This window comes from Mauremys reevesii, linkage group 1 (assembly GCF_016161935.1).
Source record: "Mauremys reevesii isolate NIE-2019 linkage group 1, ASM1616193v1, whole genome shotgun sequence".
In the NCBI taxonomy this organism is placed as follows: domain Eukaryota; kingdom Metazoa; phylum Chordata; order Testudines; family Geoemydidae; genus Mauremys; species Mauremys reevesii.
The window spans coordinates 164,648,363-164,667,396 of NC_052623.1; the positions used below are offsets into that span (position 1 = coordinate 164,648,363).

The 19,034-nt window shown below is 43.1% G+C and overlaps 1 protein-coding gene across 3 annotated transcripts in view; it reads left to right on the plus strand.

Moving 5' to 3' along the window:
- The window catches only part of VPS26C (VPS26 endosomal protein sorting factor C), a 31,773-nt gene extending 24,109 nt beyond the window's left edge, over window positions 1-7,664 (plus strand). For 2 of the 3 annotated variants that reach the window (XM_039483961.1, XM_039483941.1), the window contains 3 exons: window positions 1,411-1,561; window positions 1,900-2,052; window positions 3,554-5,097. In XM_039483961.1, coding sequence (XP_039339895.1) covers window positions 1,411-1,561; window positions 1,900-2,052; window positions 3,554-3,636 — 387 coding nt within the window. In that variant the 3' untranslated portion in view covers window positions 3,637-5,097. Of the gene's footprint in view, window positions 1-1,410; window positions 1,562-1,899; window positions 2,053-3,553; window positions 5,098-5,704 lie in introns of those variants that run through there. The other variant, XM_039483950.1, reaches the window with a different exon arrangement.
- The last annotated feature ends 11,370 nt before the right edge of the window (window positions 7,665-19,034 follow it).

Below are 19,034 nucleotides of genomic sequence, written 5' to 3' on the forward strand. Positions count from 1 at the left end.
AGGGCATACCTGTCTCCTCCTAGAAGATTTCATCTTCAATGACGTTGTGCATCTGCAGCTCATGTGTTTTGGCCCATGTTCCATAGAGCCACCTTACTGCACATTCCACCAGGGCTCAAGCTTCTCTGCTGCATTCCTGACTCACATACCCTTTCAGGGGATGTGTCGTGCAACTACCTGGTCCTCGGTCCTCACCTTTGCCTCATTGGTCCAAGAGTCCAGAGCTGATGAAGCCTTTGGCTCAGCAGTTTGCATTCTGCAACATCTCACTCCGACCCCACCGCCTACGTAAGGCTTGGGAATCACCTAACTGGAATGCATATGAGCAATCACTTGAAGAAGAAAAGACGGTTACTCACCGTTGTAACTGTTGTTCTTCGAGATGTGTTGCTCATATCCATTCCAGACCCGCCCTCCTTCCCCACTGTCGGAGTAGCGGGCAAGAAGGAACTGAGGGGCGGATGGGTCGGCAGGGGTATATATCCTGCGCCATAGCGGCGCCACTCCAGGGGGCGCCTAGCCGACCCACCGAGTGTTGCTAGGGTAAAAATCTTCCGACAAACGTGCATGCGGCGCGCACACACCTAACTGGAATGGATATGAGCAACACATTTCGAAGAACAACAGTTACAACGGTGAGTAACCGTCTTTTCTTTTGTGTTGATGCTGTGTTGTTAACAGAGTTTTCTTCAGTAATGGTTACAAGTTTTTTGTGTTTTTTTTTAATATTTCCCCTACTGGGAACCAACCAAGTCATTGGAATATGGCAGCCAAGAGCTCCCATTGACTTCAGATGAAGCTGTGAGTGCTCAGCGCTTCTGTAAATCAGACCCCAGCATCTCAAGCTGGGAACCAGAAAATGAGGAACACACAATCAATCACTTTTGTCTCAAATGACTTGCCCAGTATCACGTAGCTATATGGTGATAGAGGCGGGGATAGTAATCAGTTCTCAGGGCAGCATTCAACTGCCTTAACACTGAGACCCTCCTTTCTCTCCCTGCAATCCCCTGCCTCATTCACTAAAAACTTTCCAACTGCCACAAAAAATAAAGCAGGGGTGCTACAGGCAACAGCCTCCTTCACTCAAGATCCTGATTCATCCACAGTCCATCCTGTGCAGGGACCTAGTGGGGGGGGGGAAAAAAGTTACCATGTAATTAGAGACTATATCACAATGCATGCGCTCAAGGATGCTCCATTAACATTGCACAAGGAAGCTTGATTCTGGCATTTTCTAACTTTTGAGGGGCCTGACTTTGCAACCTTAATGTTCTTTTAATGTAAGGTTTTTATGTACTTCAGTAATTCTTATGCTGCTTCTTTCCACAAAGGGTGATTTTGCCTACTTGGCATTCTCTGTGCTCTTTATGATTAGCAATGTGACTTTTTTTCCCACCCTATATTTAGAGAGCCTCGCTCCCAAAATTTTTCATCAAAGGTCATCTCAACTCAACTAACTGCATCATTACACAACCGCTAACTGGGGAGTTGGTGGTGGAGAATGCAGAAGCTGCAGTCAAAAGTATTGAGCTACAGTTAGTACGTGTGGAAACTTGTGGTAGGTTGTTTCATGTAAATTTAAAATTTGAATATACCACACTGGTTATCTGAATATTTATATTCTAAATAGACATAGCATACTTGTCTAAAGCAGTAGAAATCATTGGCAAAAGTTACTTTTTGTATATTGAAAGTATCAATTTATAGAGTGTTCAGATGTAATTTTTAAACAGTCATAAAGTCAAAGCTCTAATGGGTAAAAGGGAGGTGGTGTGTTTTTTTTTTTGTTTGTTTTTTTTTTGCTAATGCCTCCAGCCTTTGAATTATGTTTGATAACTTTCTAGTAGAATTAGTGCTACTTTTTTTTCCCTTCACTCTAATACTTGTTTTCTCCAGGTTGTGCTGAAGGTTATGCTAGAGATGCTACAGAGATTCAGAATATTCAGATTGCTGATGGGGATGTCTGCAGAAGCTTGTCTATTCCAATATACATGGTATTCCCCAGGCTGTTTACCTGCCCTACATTGGAAACTACAAATTTCAAAGTTGGTAAGGACCCAGATATTTTTTGAAATATTGGTACCTTCAGAATCCATGTGAAACAAGCTGCTAGTTTCAGTTCGGTTTCTAGTGGGCAAGAGGCCACAATTCAAACTACCACCACTGGCACTAATGAGCAGCTTTGCAAGGGAGGCCAAGAATACTTTCTTATCAACAGAGGTGATTCCATACCAGGGTTGAAGTATATTACCAGAGCAATGTGGGGAAATCAGCACTACCATTCTTTGAACAGTACCTGTTGTGAATAAAGAAGACTCGGGCTCCAGGTCTGTCAGTCCACTAGTTTTAGGGAATACTAAATATACCAAGCAATTTGTCTCATTAAAAACCTCTATACCATTCCTTTAGCTATAACCGTCTCCATTCAAACTAAGTTCTCTGTCTAGCATATTCTGTCTTCTTACTCTTAGTAATTTCGTAAGTGGTCTAAACGAGAACTAAACTAGTTCTGACCAGGAAAATTCTCAGAGATAAGCAGTTTTAATGGCAAAAATCTGTTTCTGGTAGGGATTAAATGTGCTGAACACCCACAGCTCTCAAGAGCAGCAGGAAATTTGGAGGGTAAAATGCTGAAAAGTGATGCTTTCCTTCCATTATCCCTTTCTGCCATCACTGACACACCCGCCATTCTCCCAGTCACTCAGGCCTGGAAGTTGGGGGTTGTCTGTGACTCCATCTATTGACTCACAACCAAGCCATATCCAAATCTGTCGACTTCTTCCATAGTGTTGCCGAGATTGTTTCTTCATCAATGCACACCACAAAAACTCTTGTCTAGGCCCTTTTCTCCCCTCCTGAATATTACAATTTCCTCCCTCCTTCCTGACAATCTCATCAAACTTTCCACTTAAGGACATTCAAAATGTTTCTGCTAAAATCATCTTCATAATCCATAGTTCTAAGTAAGTTTCATTCTTTTGAATCTATCCCCTATATTGCTGCTTCTTTTCCACTACATAAAGCTTTTTGTGCTTGCGTTTAGGACCCTCCACAACTTAGCTCCTTCCTACTTTTTGTATCTTAGTATCATCCCCAATTACATCTCCTCTGCTTCACCAACTTTGATCATCCATTTTTGTGCTTCTTATATGTGCTCTTTTATATGTGCAATGCCCTCCTATGGATTTGTTTGGAGAACCACTACCCTAAACTCCTTAAAATTACTCCTCAAGATCTACTTCTTACTATAATGCTAACAGTAAATTACTAGCTAATATTGGCTAGACAGGTGGTTACCACTAATGCAGTTAGTCAAATATTTTATGGAGCTACATATATGTTGACACATAGGCTGGAGAAATTGCTCATTTTTTTAGTGCCCTGTTGTTTTCTACTGTGTTGAATCATCTAGCAACAGATAATCCTAGAACACTAAAAACAGCTGGAAAGATTTATCTAAGGTGAAAGCAGCTGAGAGCAGGAGCCACAGAATTATCATTGTTTCTACTGTACAATTTGAGTTAATACCAAAGCTCTCTTTTTCCCCTAGAGTTTGAAGTTAACGTTGTTGTCCTCCTGCATGATGATCACCTCATCACAGAAAATTTCCCACTGAAGCTCTGCAGAGTGTGAATATCCACAGGAGAATTGCTAATGGAGGAACAAGGAAATTCTTCAGCTACCAAATGGAAATTCAGTTCATATCTTCAAGCTTATTTTAATTGAAGGACTAAAACATTTGCTCATCCCACTATTGACTTCTGTGTTGGAAGGGAGTGCAGTTCTCTGTAACTCTTACCAAACACTTTGTCTATCTTCTGATATTATTAATGAATGTGCTTTTCTGTTGAGATTCCTGCAAGGTAGCTCTTTGAATTCAACAGCCATGCCTCCCTTTCTCTCTTCTTTTTTTTTTTTTTTCCTTCTTCTTAACCCTTAAGGGATGTTTTTTGCACATTCCTATGATGCACAACACACAGTAAGTTTTTATGATTAATTCATAATTTAACACTTGTGCCAACTCTTTAAATGTTTCCTTTATAAGAATCCTTGTATCTAAGCAGCTAACAGGCCCTGCTATGTATTGGTCCTTGAAGGAGAGACTGTGAAATTAGATGTTTCCTAAGCCACCTCATCATATGGATGCTGAGAGACCTAATGTTCAGGAAATGTTTTGAGACATTTGAATGGTGCTACAGAATTGCAACACAGTGTTACTGGAGCAGCATCACACAAAGAATATGAAATGAAAGGAAACTAGGTATGTTTCAGTTAGATTGGGAAGTGAATCCATTAATCAGGGAACAACCTCAGAGCTAAATCTTTTTATCGTAACACAGTTGATACGACTATCACGTTCTAGTTAGCTTGGTCAGTTACTTGCATAAGTTCGACTGCTTTGAGAGGACCAAACTGTCAGAAGAGGTTCTAACTTGTAGTTGTGCCAGACCTCCTGCTCTTGATTAGCCAGTCCGCGTTAATTTCTTTTCCACCTACTACTGAGTTCTTAACCTACAATCTAGTTGTGGTGTGAAAATGTGGGTCCTTGCCTTTGTTGCCACAAGAGCAAAGTATCAGATGAAGGCTGCTGTCAGCATGCTTGGCTGCTACATTGTAGACTAGCTCTTCCTTTGCCCGTCTTTAGTGCAAGGTAGAATACTTTACTGAAGACTGCATAAACATATGTATGTTTTGACCGCCCCAGTTAACCTTTTGCCTGCAATATGGTATTATATGGGTAATTATCTGAGCCAGTTACTAGCTGCTTCCTCTTTCATTGGACGGTTTAGTTGACATTTGCTGAATATGTCAAGATGTAACTATGTTAGGGGGCATGGGGAAGGGGAAATGTGCCATGCAGAAATGAATGATTATTATTATTATTTTTTACTATTTGCTGATAAAAGCCTTCCATTGCTGCCTTTTTTTTTTTTAGTTAGCACATCTTTATTGGGTAGACATGCTTAAACTGCCACAGCAGGAACTAAACCAGGAGACTGTCTTGTTTTGGGGAGGTGGTGTAGGGTGAAAGAATTGTGTTTTTGATAATGTAAGAAAAATGTATGTATAAAGGCAAAGTGTGCTTTTTCTGAATGTACTTTTGCAAATGAAACCATCCGGGGTGGGGGAAGGAGGAAAAGGCACTGCAAAACAAAATGAGCAGGTGCCTAAAACATTAATTCAATCTTGAAGTGAAGACACTTGACAAAACATCTGATTCTAGCTTTACCCCTCCCTTCATCCAACAGAAAAATACAAAATTTTCCAGCTGGCTATTCAGGCCTCTGGTCTGGCTAATGGCAAAATCCTTATTCAGCAATTTTCATATTTTAAGGAATAAAAACTTGAAGTTCTAAAAATCTAGTTTAACAATTTGCAGTATCAGTACAGCATGTTGGCATTAAGTAATTACAAAATCCTCTCCTCAGCCACTGCAAAAACAGTGTTTGCAAGTGATCTGGAAATATTATCACAGGATCATTTGGTGGGGAAATGAAGTCTGTGACTTTCAAACAGGCAGGATGATACTAGACTGCCAGCTATTGGCCAGTACCAAAATGGCCATGTGAATTTACAGATTTTTAGGGATCTTTTGTAAGCATGTAATGAACATCTAATGGAAACAATGTATAAATAACGCTGCTATGAATCCTGCATTTAGTTTAGAGAGTACTGGCATTGTATCCTTGCATTGTCACAGCAGGAACAGTTGACCGACACCCTCCAGCACAGAACTACGCCAACCTAGATCATCCTATTGAAGTGCTTGTTCAGATGTGACACCTACTGGAGTGTGTGAGACAAACTATGGAGATTATTCTGGATCTGCTGGAGAGGAGAGCATGTTAAAGCTCCCAGCTAATCTTGCTACATGGATGACACCCTTTCAGCTAGTAATATCAATGTAACGGAAGGAACACAATTTATTTTCCTTAGGGAAGAGAGAGCACATGAGTCCTCCCCTTCCATTTACTAAGCCATTTAGCTGAAAAGATGCGGGGAGGGGAGATTGCCCTCCAAAAACTAAGCTATGATTAGCAGGAAGTCACGTATATAACCTTCCTTGTGCTTCACTGTGCATCTGTTTCTTTATTGTTCAGGTATGAAAGACTCTAGCTTGGTTCTTTGAACGCAGTGGTCCAGTTATTTTGTACTGTTTACAGCGTAAACAATAGATTTTTGCCCTCATGTTGAGAGTGGGGAGATGGTAATTAGTGGGCCCCAGAATCTTAAATTACCAGGGTTTTTTAAGGCATTGTTTTTCTGCTCTGCAGAATTAGGGATTGGTGGAAGCCCAAAGACTCTCATCTGAACTCTATTTACATTTTTCATAGACTCTTTTCACCACTACAGAGGGGTTTGGGGCTTTTTGACAGACTAATCTTTACCATGAATTGAAGTTGATGACTCTGCTCATCTATACTCAAATGTTAGCAGAGCTGGTCAAATTCCAAGGCACAACTTAAAATGTGTCCTGCTTTGACAGTTTCTTTACTTCTAGCAGCATTAAAACTGGAAAGTAAGAAGCATCCAAAAAAGGCTGTGACTTCTTGACTTTTTCCTCAGCCCTCAATCTTCTATTAATTCAAAGCCCTTCAGCAGTATCCCATAGGTCAAATCTGAAAGTCCCCAAAACTGTCTGATCTTACTGAAACAACTGTGATCTAGCGCTTAAGCCACAACCATTAATATTGAATAGCTTTAAACAAATCTCTTTATTTCACACCATTAGGAGAATATCATTAAATCACAATCTAACTTGTTTTATTATCCTTTTCTAAACTTTGTTGAACATAACCAGTTTTCTAGACTATGGCCCTTCATATTAGTTCATGACCATAAGTCTGCATCCATGAAGTTTTGTTCTGCTCATTTCAGGAGAGGTAGCTATTGCTTGCAGTGAACTAATTTTTTTGTTTAACCTATCTGAATTCTGAAGCAGTTTGGACTTTTAAAGTGAGCTACTGATGGTAATCATTCAAACTTCCCCTTTAAAGCTGGAAATTATATGTGAAGTAGCGTTTGCCCTTTCAAGTTGTGGACTGGTCTACATCTGCATAGCTATTGTGAAAAAACCACACCCCAGAGTGATGTATTTAAGCTGACTTAACTGCAGGTGTAGACAGCATTAGGTCGATGGAAGAGTTCTCCCATCAGCCTACCTACTGCCTCTCTGGGAGGTGGATTTCCTACGCCGACAGCAGAACACTTCCTGTCAGCATAGGGAGCATCTTCAGTGAAGTGCTATAGTAGTGCAGCTGCACCGCTGCAGTGTTTCAAGTGTGGGCAAGCCCTCAGGTAGGGGGATTACCTACGCTGCCAGGAAAACCCCTGCCTGTCAGCATAGGCAGTGTCTACACTGAAGAGCTACTGGGGCGCAGGTGTGCTGCTGTAGCATTTTGAGGATAGATGAGCCCTGTGTAGCTAGGTCTGTCACACTTTTCTAAAAGCAAGGAAATCTCTAACTGAACTAGTTAGAAAGCTCATACTTAAAACTAAAGTGGATGAGATCTGTAATCAGCAATCCACCCTTAAAAATACTTTGGACTGTAGCAAGGGAGAGGGGCTGTAGTAAATGTTTAGTGCAAATACCCAGCTAGCTCTTCGATGCTTGTTTTGCAGTTTCCAAATAGAAGACCATCTTATCTAGCTGACTTCAAGTAAGTGAGATTCAGGACCTAGCATTGAGCAGTTTTCAAAGTTTTTTGGTTTTTTAGTTCTGGAATGCTAGAATACACTTCTGCACCAAGAGGTGAAGTCTTCTGCAGCAAAACTGCAGAACGCACAGAGTCCTTGCTGTAGTGAAGTCTTAGGGCAGGTCTACACTAAGGGCGGGGGTCGAACTAGGGTACGCAAGTTCAGCTACGTGAATAGCATAGCTGAACTCGAAGTACCCTAGTTCGAACTACTTACCCGTCCAGACGCCGCGGGATCGAAGTCCGCGGCTCCAAGGTCGACTCCGCCACCGCCGTTTGCAGTGGTGGAGTACCGGAGTCGACCGGAGCGTGCGGGGAGTTCGAACTATCGCGTCTAGATTAGATGCGATAGTTCGAACTCCGAGAAGTCGAACTCACCGTGTCGACCCGGCAGGTAAGTGTAGACTAGCCCTCAGATACTATTGTGACAAGTGCTTTTTAAAAATGTGTATGAATGAATGCATTTGTCTTAGTCACTGAAGGACCTGTACTGCTGGCCATGCCCAAATGCAAAACCAGTAGCTCACAGATTCATATCAGGCATCACTGGGGGGGAAACATGGCCTATTCTAAAGTTGTATATATTGAAAGTAGGGTAGGTGCTGATTGTGCAGGGGCTCTTAAGGTGAAGAGCTGCCATGTTCTTCTACACCCTGTAACCCACAACAATGGAGAGGAGTTGGAAACACACTGTCATCACCAATTACTGCTTCAATTACTACTGGTCCCTCCACCCATCCAGACACCTCCCCTCCCAATAATACTAATGAGCACTCATCTCTGTCTCCAACTGCTTTTTTCTCTTTTTTCCTTTCTGATGCTGGCTGAGTCTGAGCTGGGATGGGGGCAGCTGGGAGTCTCATTCCCAGCCTCTAGGCCAGGGGTGCAGCAGGAAGCTTCTTACACGCAAGGGTGTGGTGCTGGGGAGCAGGGCTGATCGCTCTTGACCCTTTAAGGAGGCATTGGGAGAGTGGGGAAATGGGAAAAAAGGAGCTTTGCCCGCTCCACATGCTGAGGAAGGAAGGAAGGAAGCCTCATAGCAAGAGTAGCAGCTTGGATTGGCTGCACAGACTGGTGGGTTTTCCTTCTAAACCTGGAGGAGAACCTGAAAGCTCACAGTATTGGGGCATCCCCCCCCCGCCCCCCCGAATATTTGCATACACAAAAACCTAGCATTGCTTTCCCATCCCACATTGTCAGGATCTTCCTCTTTTCAGGCCTGTCTGGAGGTAGCAGGAGTTCTTCATTTCTAGCAGGGGGCCTGATCTTCACCCCTCGAGCCGGGGCACAGGAGGAGCCAGAAGAAAGCAACTGCATGGGGCTGAGCAGTGGCTGTGGCAAGTACTGGCTGTCTGGGCAAGCATCTGGTTGATTGGCCCTGGGGTTGGGGCGAGACTAGAGAAGCACAGCCAGTGAGTTGGGTGTTGTCACACTAGGGATTTATACCATATCAACCTATAGATTTGGCAGGGCTGAGACTGACACAACTGGATTACTTAACAGTGGACTTTTAAGGTAAAGAGTTAAATCTGATATTGCTTTGGGGTGGGCGCTGCAGCTAAGGCAGTTGCTCAGTGAGGGTGTGGCCACTTTTACAGGTTTCACTGGGTATTGTAGCGTTCAAGCATGCTTTCCAAAACTGCTCTGAACACCGACCCCACTTTTAGCTACCACTGTACTTCACCATCCTGGCTGTGGTGCTCTGAGGAGGCCTACTGAAGCGGAGGAGTGGAGGGAGTTCTACAGGAAGAGCAGCACTCACTCCAGAGCAAGGTGTGAAGAGATCTCAACACTGAATATGGACAGTCATAATGAGCGGAATTTTTTTAATTGAAGTCTGCCCTGCATTTGACAGTGTGAAAACACAACAAATACTACTCCTGGGGGAGCTCATGTGCCATGCAGAATTTTTCCCTCAGAAAATACATCCTGCTAGAAGATGCTGCAGTTACTCTTTTTGCCCAGCAGGGGCTGCTGTGGCACCAGAACAGAGAGCAGCTGCAGCTAGAGAAGAGAAAGATGCTACCTTCCCCACAGTGCTCGGCCTATGGGGCTGGCCAGGTCAGTGCATTGAGTTATGAGGGGATGGGTCACAGACTGGGGTTCAGAAGGGCTAGTGGGAGGGACAGACTGGGTAGAGGCTGAATGGAGGTGGGGGTGCAGGAACACAGGGATAGTGGGGTGGCTGAGTAGGGGCACAGGAACGAGCCGGGGGTGTAAGACCACATGGGGGGAGGGGGTTGGCTGAATGGTGGTGAGGGGCCACATAGGGACAGGGGAGGAGGTGGCTGAGTGAAGGTGCCAAGACACGTGGGGGGAGGGAGATGCAAGGATGCATAGGGATGGGGGGAGGATGGGTGGCTGAGTGGGGGTGCATGGACACATTGTGTGGGGCGGGGGAGATGTACCTGACTGAATGAGAGAGGCTAAGGGTGAGCTAGGATTTGCAGAGTGGAGGCACCTTAACAATCCCTTCCTACCCCAAAAAAGCCTAATACCGTACTTCTCCCACCCACACCCAACAACTCTCCATGTTCAGACCCAGGCTCCTTCCCAGCAATTACTTCCCTCTCCCTCAGCTCCTCCATTATCCCTTACTCCTCCAAGACTTTGCACTGTTTCTGAGGGGTGTGGGAAATGTGTTTCTGTATTGTTTAAATGAATTACTACTCAGAGTTCTGCATTAATATGCCTAAGTAAGGAATCTATTTGTCAGAAAACATTTCCTGAATCTTTTGTTGTTGTCCGTGTTACAGACATACTTGTTGAGAGGTATTTTGAAATAAATTACCAAAGTAATTGAAACTGGCGTGCTTATATTGTGTTATTTTGACAAATAAAATATGTAATATTGCAAAATTTTAAAACACTGTGCACAGAATTTTTAATGTTTTGGTGCAGAATTCCTCCAGGAGTAAAATAAGGTACAGTAATCACAGAGCAGCATAATTTCTCCCGCTAAATTAAAGCATGTTATTCCAAGATAAAACTGTAGTGGGAATCTAGAATTGATCTAAAGTTATCCTAACAAAACTGTGGAAACTACATCACCGAAATGACACAGTGTTATAAATTCTTACATAATGCTCCTTGCAAAAGCAGCAGCCATCAGACAGACATGTTTGTTCCATTATGTCAATGCATGCATCATTTGGATTTCAAAGATGATGTTGGCCTTAATCGTAAAGTTGCTAACTCTTTAGCTAACAAAGAGAATCAGGTAAAGAACCAAAGTAAATACAATTAATTGGTTTTGATTTATATCTGATATGAACAAAGTTTGCTTAAAATTGACATACAAAAACCTTTGAATGGGAAATTTTTAAAATCAAAGAAATTTTAAAGAGAACCCCACACAATTTGATAGTTTTAGAAATATCTACTGTTCTCATGTTGTTCAGTTGCAGCCACCAGGGTGGATTGCTTTAAATCTGAGCAATTTTAATCACAGATTTTAATGATGATTTAAATCAGCAAACAAGAAATCTTGATTTAACTCATAATTTTTAATCTTTTGCATTTGTACTTTATTTTCCTAAAGAGAGCTTGATTCTCATTGATTCATAACCATTATAACATGTTTATTTGCAACTAAATATAGCCTTTACACCAAATTTGATTTTTATTTTCTAACCAGGAGACTGATATCTATACTTGTTTATTTAAGCAATTATGTAGATTCTGTAAAAGCAGCAAAGAATCCTGTGGCACTTTATAGACTAACAGACGTTTTGCAGCATGAGCTTTCCACATGGACTCCTCCTGAGGGTCTAAATGACAGTCTGGACCTATACATTGAATGCTTCCGCTGACGTGCACAGGCAGAAATTGTGGAAAAACAACATCGCTTGCCTCATAACCTAAATCGTGCAGAACGCAATGCCATCCACAGCCTCAGAAACCACCCTGACATTATAATCAAAGAGGCTGATAAAGGAGGTGCTGTTGTCATCATGAAAAGGTCTGACTACCAAAAGGAGGCCGCCAGACAACTCTCCAATACCAAATTCTACAGGCCACTTCCCTCAGATCTCACTGAGGAATACACTAAGAAACTGCACCATCTACTCAGGATACTCCCTACAATAACACAGGAACAAATCAACATACCCTTAGAGCCCCGACCAGGGTTATTCTATCTACTACCCAAGATCCATAAACCCGGAAGTCCTGGACGCCCCATCATCTCGGGCATTGGCACTCTCACCAAAGGACTGTCTGGATATGTGAACTCTCTGCTCAGACCCTATGCCACCAGCACTCCCAGCTATCTCCGTGACACCACTGATTTCCTGAGGAAACTACAATGCATTGGTGACCTTCCAGAAAACACCATCCTAGCCACCATGGATGTGGAGGCTCTCTACACAAACATCCCACACACAGATGGAATACAAGCTGTCAGGAACAGTATCCCTGATGATGCCACAGCACAACTGGTTGCTGAGCTCTGTGCCTTTATCCTCACACACAACTATTTCAAATTTGATGACAATATATATCTCCAGATCAGTGGCACCGCTATGGGCACCCGCATGGCCCCACAATATGCCAATATTTTTATGGCCGACCTGGAACAATGCTTCCTCAGCTCCCGTCCACTCACGCCCCTTCTCTACCTACGCTACATTGATGACATCTTCATCATCTGGACCCATGGGAAGGAGATTCTGGAAAAATTCCACCACGATTTCAACAGCTTCCACCCCACCATCAACCTCAGCCTGGACCAATCTACACAGGAGGTCCACTTCCTAGACACCACGGTGCAAATAAGTGATGGTCACATTAACACCACCCTATACCGAAAACCTACCAACCGCTATGCCTACCTTCATGCCTCCAGCTTCCATCCCGGGCACACCACAAGATCCATTGTATACAGCCAAGCACTGAGGTACAACTGCATCTGCTCTAACCCCTCAGACAGAGACCAACATCTACAAAATCTCCACCAAGCATTCTCAAAACTACAGTACCCGCATGAGGAAATAAGGAAACAGATCAACAGAGCCAGACGTGTACCCAGAAGCCTTCTACTGCAAGACAAACCCAAGAAAGAAACCAACAGGACTCCACTGGCCATCACATACAGTCCCCAGCTAAAACCCCTCCAACGCATCATCAGGGATCTACAACCCATCCTGGACAATGATCCCACACTTTCACAGGCCTTGGGTGGCAGGCCAGTCCTCGCCCACAGACAACCTGCCAACTTGAAGCATATTCTCACCAGTAACTGCATACTGCACCATAGTAACTCTAGCTCAGGAACCAATCCATGCAACAAACCTTGATGCCAACTCTGCCCACATATTTACACCAGCGACACCATCACAGGACCTAACCAGATCAGCCACACCATCACCGGTTCATTCACCTGCACGTCCACCAATGTAATATACGCCATCATATGCCAGCAATGCCCCTCTGCTATGTACATCGGCCAAACTGGACAGTCTTTACAGAAAAGGATAAATGGACACAAGTCAGATATTAGGAATGGCAATATACAAAAACCCGTAGGAGAACACTTCAACCTCCCTGGCCACACAATAGCAGATCTTAAGGTGGCCATCCTGCAGCAAAAAAACTTCAGGACCAGACTTCAAAGAGAAACTGCTGAGCTTCAGTTCATCTGCAAATTTGACACCATCAGCTCAGGATTAAACAAAGACTGTGAATGGCTTGCCAACTACAGAACCAGTTTCTCCTCCCTTGGTTTTCACACCTCAACTGCTAGAACAGGGCCTCATCCTCCCTGATTGAACTAACATCGTTATCTCTAGCTTGCTTCTTGCTTGCATATATATACCTGCCCCTGGAAATTTCCACTACTTGCATCCAACGAAGTGGGTATTCACCCACGTAAGCTCATGCTGCAAAACGTCTGTTAGTCTATAAAGTGCCACAGGATTTTTTGCCGCTTTTACAGATCCAGACTAACACGGCTACCCCTCTGATACTATGTAGATTCTGACATTTATTCAGATTCTTTATCTTGTTAGAAAATGGTGAATGATGGATTTCTTATTTACTCAATGATTAATTTTTTGACTTGTGTTTTGTGTCACTCTATTTAGATAGAAATTAAAATTCAATTAAAAATGCACAAACCAGCATTTTGATTTTTTTATTCTTAGTTTGATAAAACTACCTTAAATGTCCTGAATATGTAAGCAAATTATCCAAATAGTTTGCATTTAAAACTAAATGATTTATTAAAGAAAGGAAGTATTATCTGTATTTAGTGAACTGAATTGATGGCCACCATGACATCTAGAATCTTGAACTAGTAGAGTTCATCCTCTCATACCTCATTTTTATTCATAGATTGGTAGAGGAAAACAAGCTCCCCTGGTTTTCCAGCTCCCAATTGGTTTAACTTTGAATTAACTGTTGAATAAACTTAAATGATAAAAAATATTCTCTCTGCACCTGCAGAAGAGGCTATTGCTGTCAAAAGCTGATTTAGCATTGCAACAAACCATGGTTTCAGGTGCCTAGCCACTGGCTTCTACCAGTTCAGTACTTTTGACTTTCTTTAAAACTTTTATAAGCAAAGATATACTGCTTAATATTGTTTTAAAATAATTTAAATGACTTTAGTAGTTTCTAGTAAATCTAAGCATTAACTTAGGTTGTCAATTTCAAATTTTACTTTTAAATAATTTTGGTACTTTTTGAAAGTAAACCTAGATTTAATTTAAATCCAGAAAATCTGATTTTTTTTTTTAAAAATGTTTTTAATCATATATATTTATCCACTCTACTGGCAACTATACCTAGGAGTATCACTGGGTAAATGTTGAAAATTATGTGACTTTTTTTTTTTTAAATAATTAAGAAGTGTTGTCTGTGACTGGTGTTTTGTTGATACAGTGAAACAGAAAACTTTCTTCTTTATATAAGAATATATATTATATTTGCCACCAAGTCTGCAAATGCTTCTCTAGTGACTTCTCAGAAGGAGAAGAATTAATTCACTGTTGTAAGGAAGTGAGGTATGACCTTAGGGAAGTATTTGCACTGACTCATCACCAAGTGTTAGATTTACTGGGAGTGATGCACTGTGGGGAGATGTTTGCCTCACTGTACTAAGTTTAGCTGGCATAGACAGGCAATTATTTCCAGTATGACGGTTACCTGAATGGAATTTCAAATACTCATAAATGAGGGAGCAACACTCCAGCAAAGGAAATATGCATGGGCTGCCTCCTCAGCCCATGCATATGAAACAGAGTATAGTTAAAGCAGATGCAATAAGTACTTAAGCATTTATGTGACTCTTATCTTGCTAGCATATGATGATATTGCTGTTCCTGTGGAAGACATGGTAGACTCAGCAAAACTGCAGCCACTTCATTCAGTCACTAGGAGGGAGAGATTGGACAAGATGTTAGTGGGCAGCCACTGCACAGTTTGCAATTTTTCTTCTGTTAGACACATTGGGGTGGGCAGTATAATGTAATGCCCTGAAAGAGGGCTGGATAAATGTCCTTCCTCCCCCAATGATCAAGAGCAGAGTGCTGCTGCTCCTTTTCCTTATGGAGGAGGGGATGTAGGCCAGTGTTGCTGAGGTTCTACACCCAGTGTTGGGCTAGCCACCTTGAGAGTCAGGAGTTAAAACTGCAGGAAATGCTTGTGTGTGCCGTTGTATTGGAGCTCAGAGAAGGGAGAGGAGATTGGAGGGGTCCCTCAGAAAAAATGGCCCGCTATGAGTGACATGGATCTTTAGAAAGACTGCTGCCCACAACTATAGAGACAGCTCTCTTAGTGCAGAATCCTTACCAGGCATCATTAATGTTCATCTCATTGTCTCTGTGTTTGCCTGTTGTGACCACTGCTATGTTAGAAACGGGTACATTCTGCATCTCTATTTGTATGAATATCTTAAGGAATTAAATTGCTGCAATCATATTCTGGGTCTTAACTGCTCCCCCATCCACAACTGATTGACTCTGCCTTGTCTGTGTGGATGTTGGAGTCAATTCAGTATGGTTTTTGGGATATTCCAACCCACCACATCCCTCCTTTCTGCCTACAGCATAGGAACAAGTCTGGTGATCCAGCACTCTCTTACCTTTGGTTTTTTTCATCCATTATTTATTTTTGGACAGGAGCAGATGCTCTCCAGCCTGTCATCACCTGGGGAACACATCAGTTTTTTTACTCCCTTAGCTGCACTCACTCTTTCCCACTCCTTCATAGCAGAGCAGTCCAGAGAGCAGCAGGGAAAATCCTAACGGTTCTCTATTTGTGAAGCAACTCTTTTTCAGGCACTGAGAGACTGAACTACACCTTAGCTGCCCACAGCCCACCAACCCTCACGCTGCTAGGACAGCTTTGAGACAAGAGGAGAATGAACGCCAAGAGGCACCAGAGGCAGCTCTCTCTCAATTTTAATTGCTGTTCCTCAACTGAGAAGGAGCAGCTTTCAGAATGCAATCATGACGGGGGGAAATTCTGTTGCCCAGCTTCGCTCCTCATTCCTCACTAACAGGTAACACCTCTCACCTGTTGAATTGAGGGGCAGCCCACTGTTGCTGCAGGAGCCTCTAACTCAGCTCACCAGCAATAATTCTTCCAACAAGGGAACACGTTGGCAGTTCAGTTTCTTCTGATCACTTTGTTTTACATAATTTAACTTTGATTTGTTTTCATGCAGCAGAGACTTCAGTTCAGCTTCCAGAGCCACTCTCACCCCTTAGTGCAGCAGCAGTGAAGGCCTCCGAGGATTGAGCCACATGTAAGAAGTGGCACAGGCAACTTCCCAGTCGCCTCAGCGAGTGAGCTATGCCCTGCTGCCCCAAGCTGCCAATCTTCACTCTGGCATGCCAAGGTCTCAGACCCCATCCAAAGCCACAGCTCCACTGTGGTAGGCTGCACCAAGAACATGAGGATTCCTGCAGAAAGGAGAACCCCTCACAGGGCTAAGTCTTGCAAACTCCAGAGGCTCCAGGACCCAAAAACGCAAAAGCAAACATCCCCTTCATTAAGGCAATTCATATTGTTAGTGAGCAAGTAGTGTAAAACCTGCTCCTTCACCTTTCTCCCTGGAGGGAGGGTTTGCTGGGGCTTTTCTCCTAAACTGAAGCTCTCACTGTGCTCTGGATCAGGTTCACTGCCTTTCCCCTCCCCCACATTGCAGCATCTCTGGGCAAGTTTCAAGGAGCAGTGTAATGGGAGTTGTGCTTTTCTGGCTTTCAGCCCACAGCCCCTCATTCTGCCAGGGACAGGAGTTCAGAGCCTGAAGGAAGGAGTCTCTCTAGATGCACAGACTCTCACACTCAGAGGGTAGCTCCACAGTAGCACACAAAGCGTGTCAGGAAGAGGACTCCCCATGCCTTATGCAGCTGCACCATTTTGGGATTACAGGGAGGTAAGTGAGAAATCCTTTCCTGTATTCAAAATTGATCCAGATCTACTGAGTTAAGCCCTGAGTGACCCTAGTTCTTTCCTAAAGTGCTCAGACGGCTGCTAGCCAGCCTGGGGGGGGGACAGTCAAGCATCATTTCAGGCTCCCCCTCTACCGGGCCATTCCCACAATTAGGATATTTGACCATAGGCATAGTTTGTACTCCTCTTAGTCGCCTTCCATTGCTCCTACCTCACCCCTGATTTCAGAGGAGTAAAACTAGACTGGATTTCCAAGGCTTGAGCTGCTTTATAGCATAAGCTTTGTGAGGGTTAAGTATCCTCGTTATTCTTAAGTATTCCCATTGTCCCAGGCTGGTGTGCACAATGGCGGATCCACATACATACAGGCATTCATTATACAGCAAGATTTTCATAATACAATTTCACGATATCAATCAGACACATTGTACAGACATAACTCCAGACACATTGTACAGACATAACTCCAGTTTTTCTTTAAAGGGAGATATATCTAATTGTTTTTAGGTTTAATGTAACTTCAAGTCCTTGTCAATGCTTATCTGTTAATGGAGTGTTTCTACAGCTTTGGAAGAGCTCCTGTGGGAGCCTGAGTTGAAAGGCAGTGGCTAATTTCTGGAACTTGAAAGCAACAACACAAGACTACTTCCAAATTCCACAGGTCAGATGCATTACCCATTTTTATGAATGAGTACAAAAGCTGCTAGCAGAAAATTATCAGGTAAGAAATTTCTCATTCTCATTGTCAAATTTGACAACGTGTAGAACAATAGTGGCCAAGGTTGAAATGGAACCTGAAAAGAATACAGCAGCAGGAAGCCAATGGGGAAATACCTGGCATCCTAATGCAAACTGGAGCCTGTCCTTCTCCTTCAGTTATCTGTTGAAAACATTATCAGGAAGGAATAGGAAAATACCAACCAGGGCAAAAGTCTCAGCCAACAGGTCACAAAGTTTTACAAAATTTAAGAAAGAACAGTTGTGTTACTTTACAGTAACTGTAGTTCTTTAATATGTGCTGTCCACATAGATTTCATTCCTGGTGCACATGACCCTTATGAATGCAAGACTGGATTCATTTGGCCAGGAGTGTCCATTGGGGCTGCAACTGTGGCCTGGATGTCCGTGTTCCCCCTACTGGTGCAACAACCCTTCAGTTCCTCTCTCCCAAGTTTGTAGAATTCTGTAGTAGCAAGGAACGAGGGCAGGTCATGAAATTCACGTGGACAAGACATCTCAAAGAACCAAAGTTACTGCAATACAAGGAGCCATTTTCTCCTTTGACTGTCTGTCCACAGAGATCCCACTTATGGTGACCTTCCAACAGTTACTGCCTTGCTTGGAGTTGGTTACTAGGAGGCCTATTTAAACAAGGATTGTTGAACAGCACTACTAAAGTTGGCATCTGATCTAGAAGCCTTAACTAAGGAATGGTGTTGAGTAAAAGTGTGGACTGAGCTCCACGTAGCCACCCTACAGATTTCAGAAGCCAGGATAGTACTAAAACTTGACCATATAGGTTGCCTGCACTGTAGTGGAGTATGCTCTAATAAGCACAGAAGGATTTTAATCTGGCTAACTCACTTAGCTTTACGGCAATCTAGTTGAGGCTGTCCTGCTTAGCACCAGAATGCTCTGAATTCCAGTTAAACAGCCAGCACCCAGGCTGCCAGGTGTAATGATATGATGCTGAGGACTGGGTGCAGAATCTGACTAGTTCTGCAAGACTGTTGGGTGTGGCAGGTAACTGGAAAGAGGACTGCGTTGACAGGCTCACCAGATCAGAGTTCCAAAACTGCCTGGTCCATCCGATTAGGGTTGGCCTTGCACACTTTACCAACATGGATATCAAGTTCTGAATCTTGTGGAATCTGTCCAATCACGGGTAGACCTTTTGCTACAGCAGTGCTCCCAGATGAACTCTCTTTATGGAGG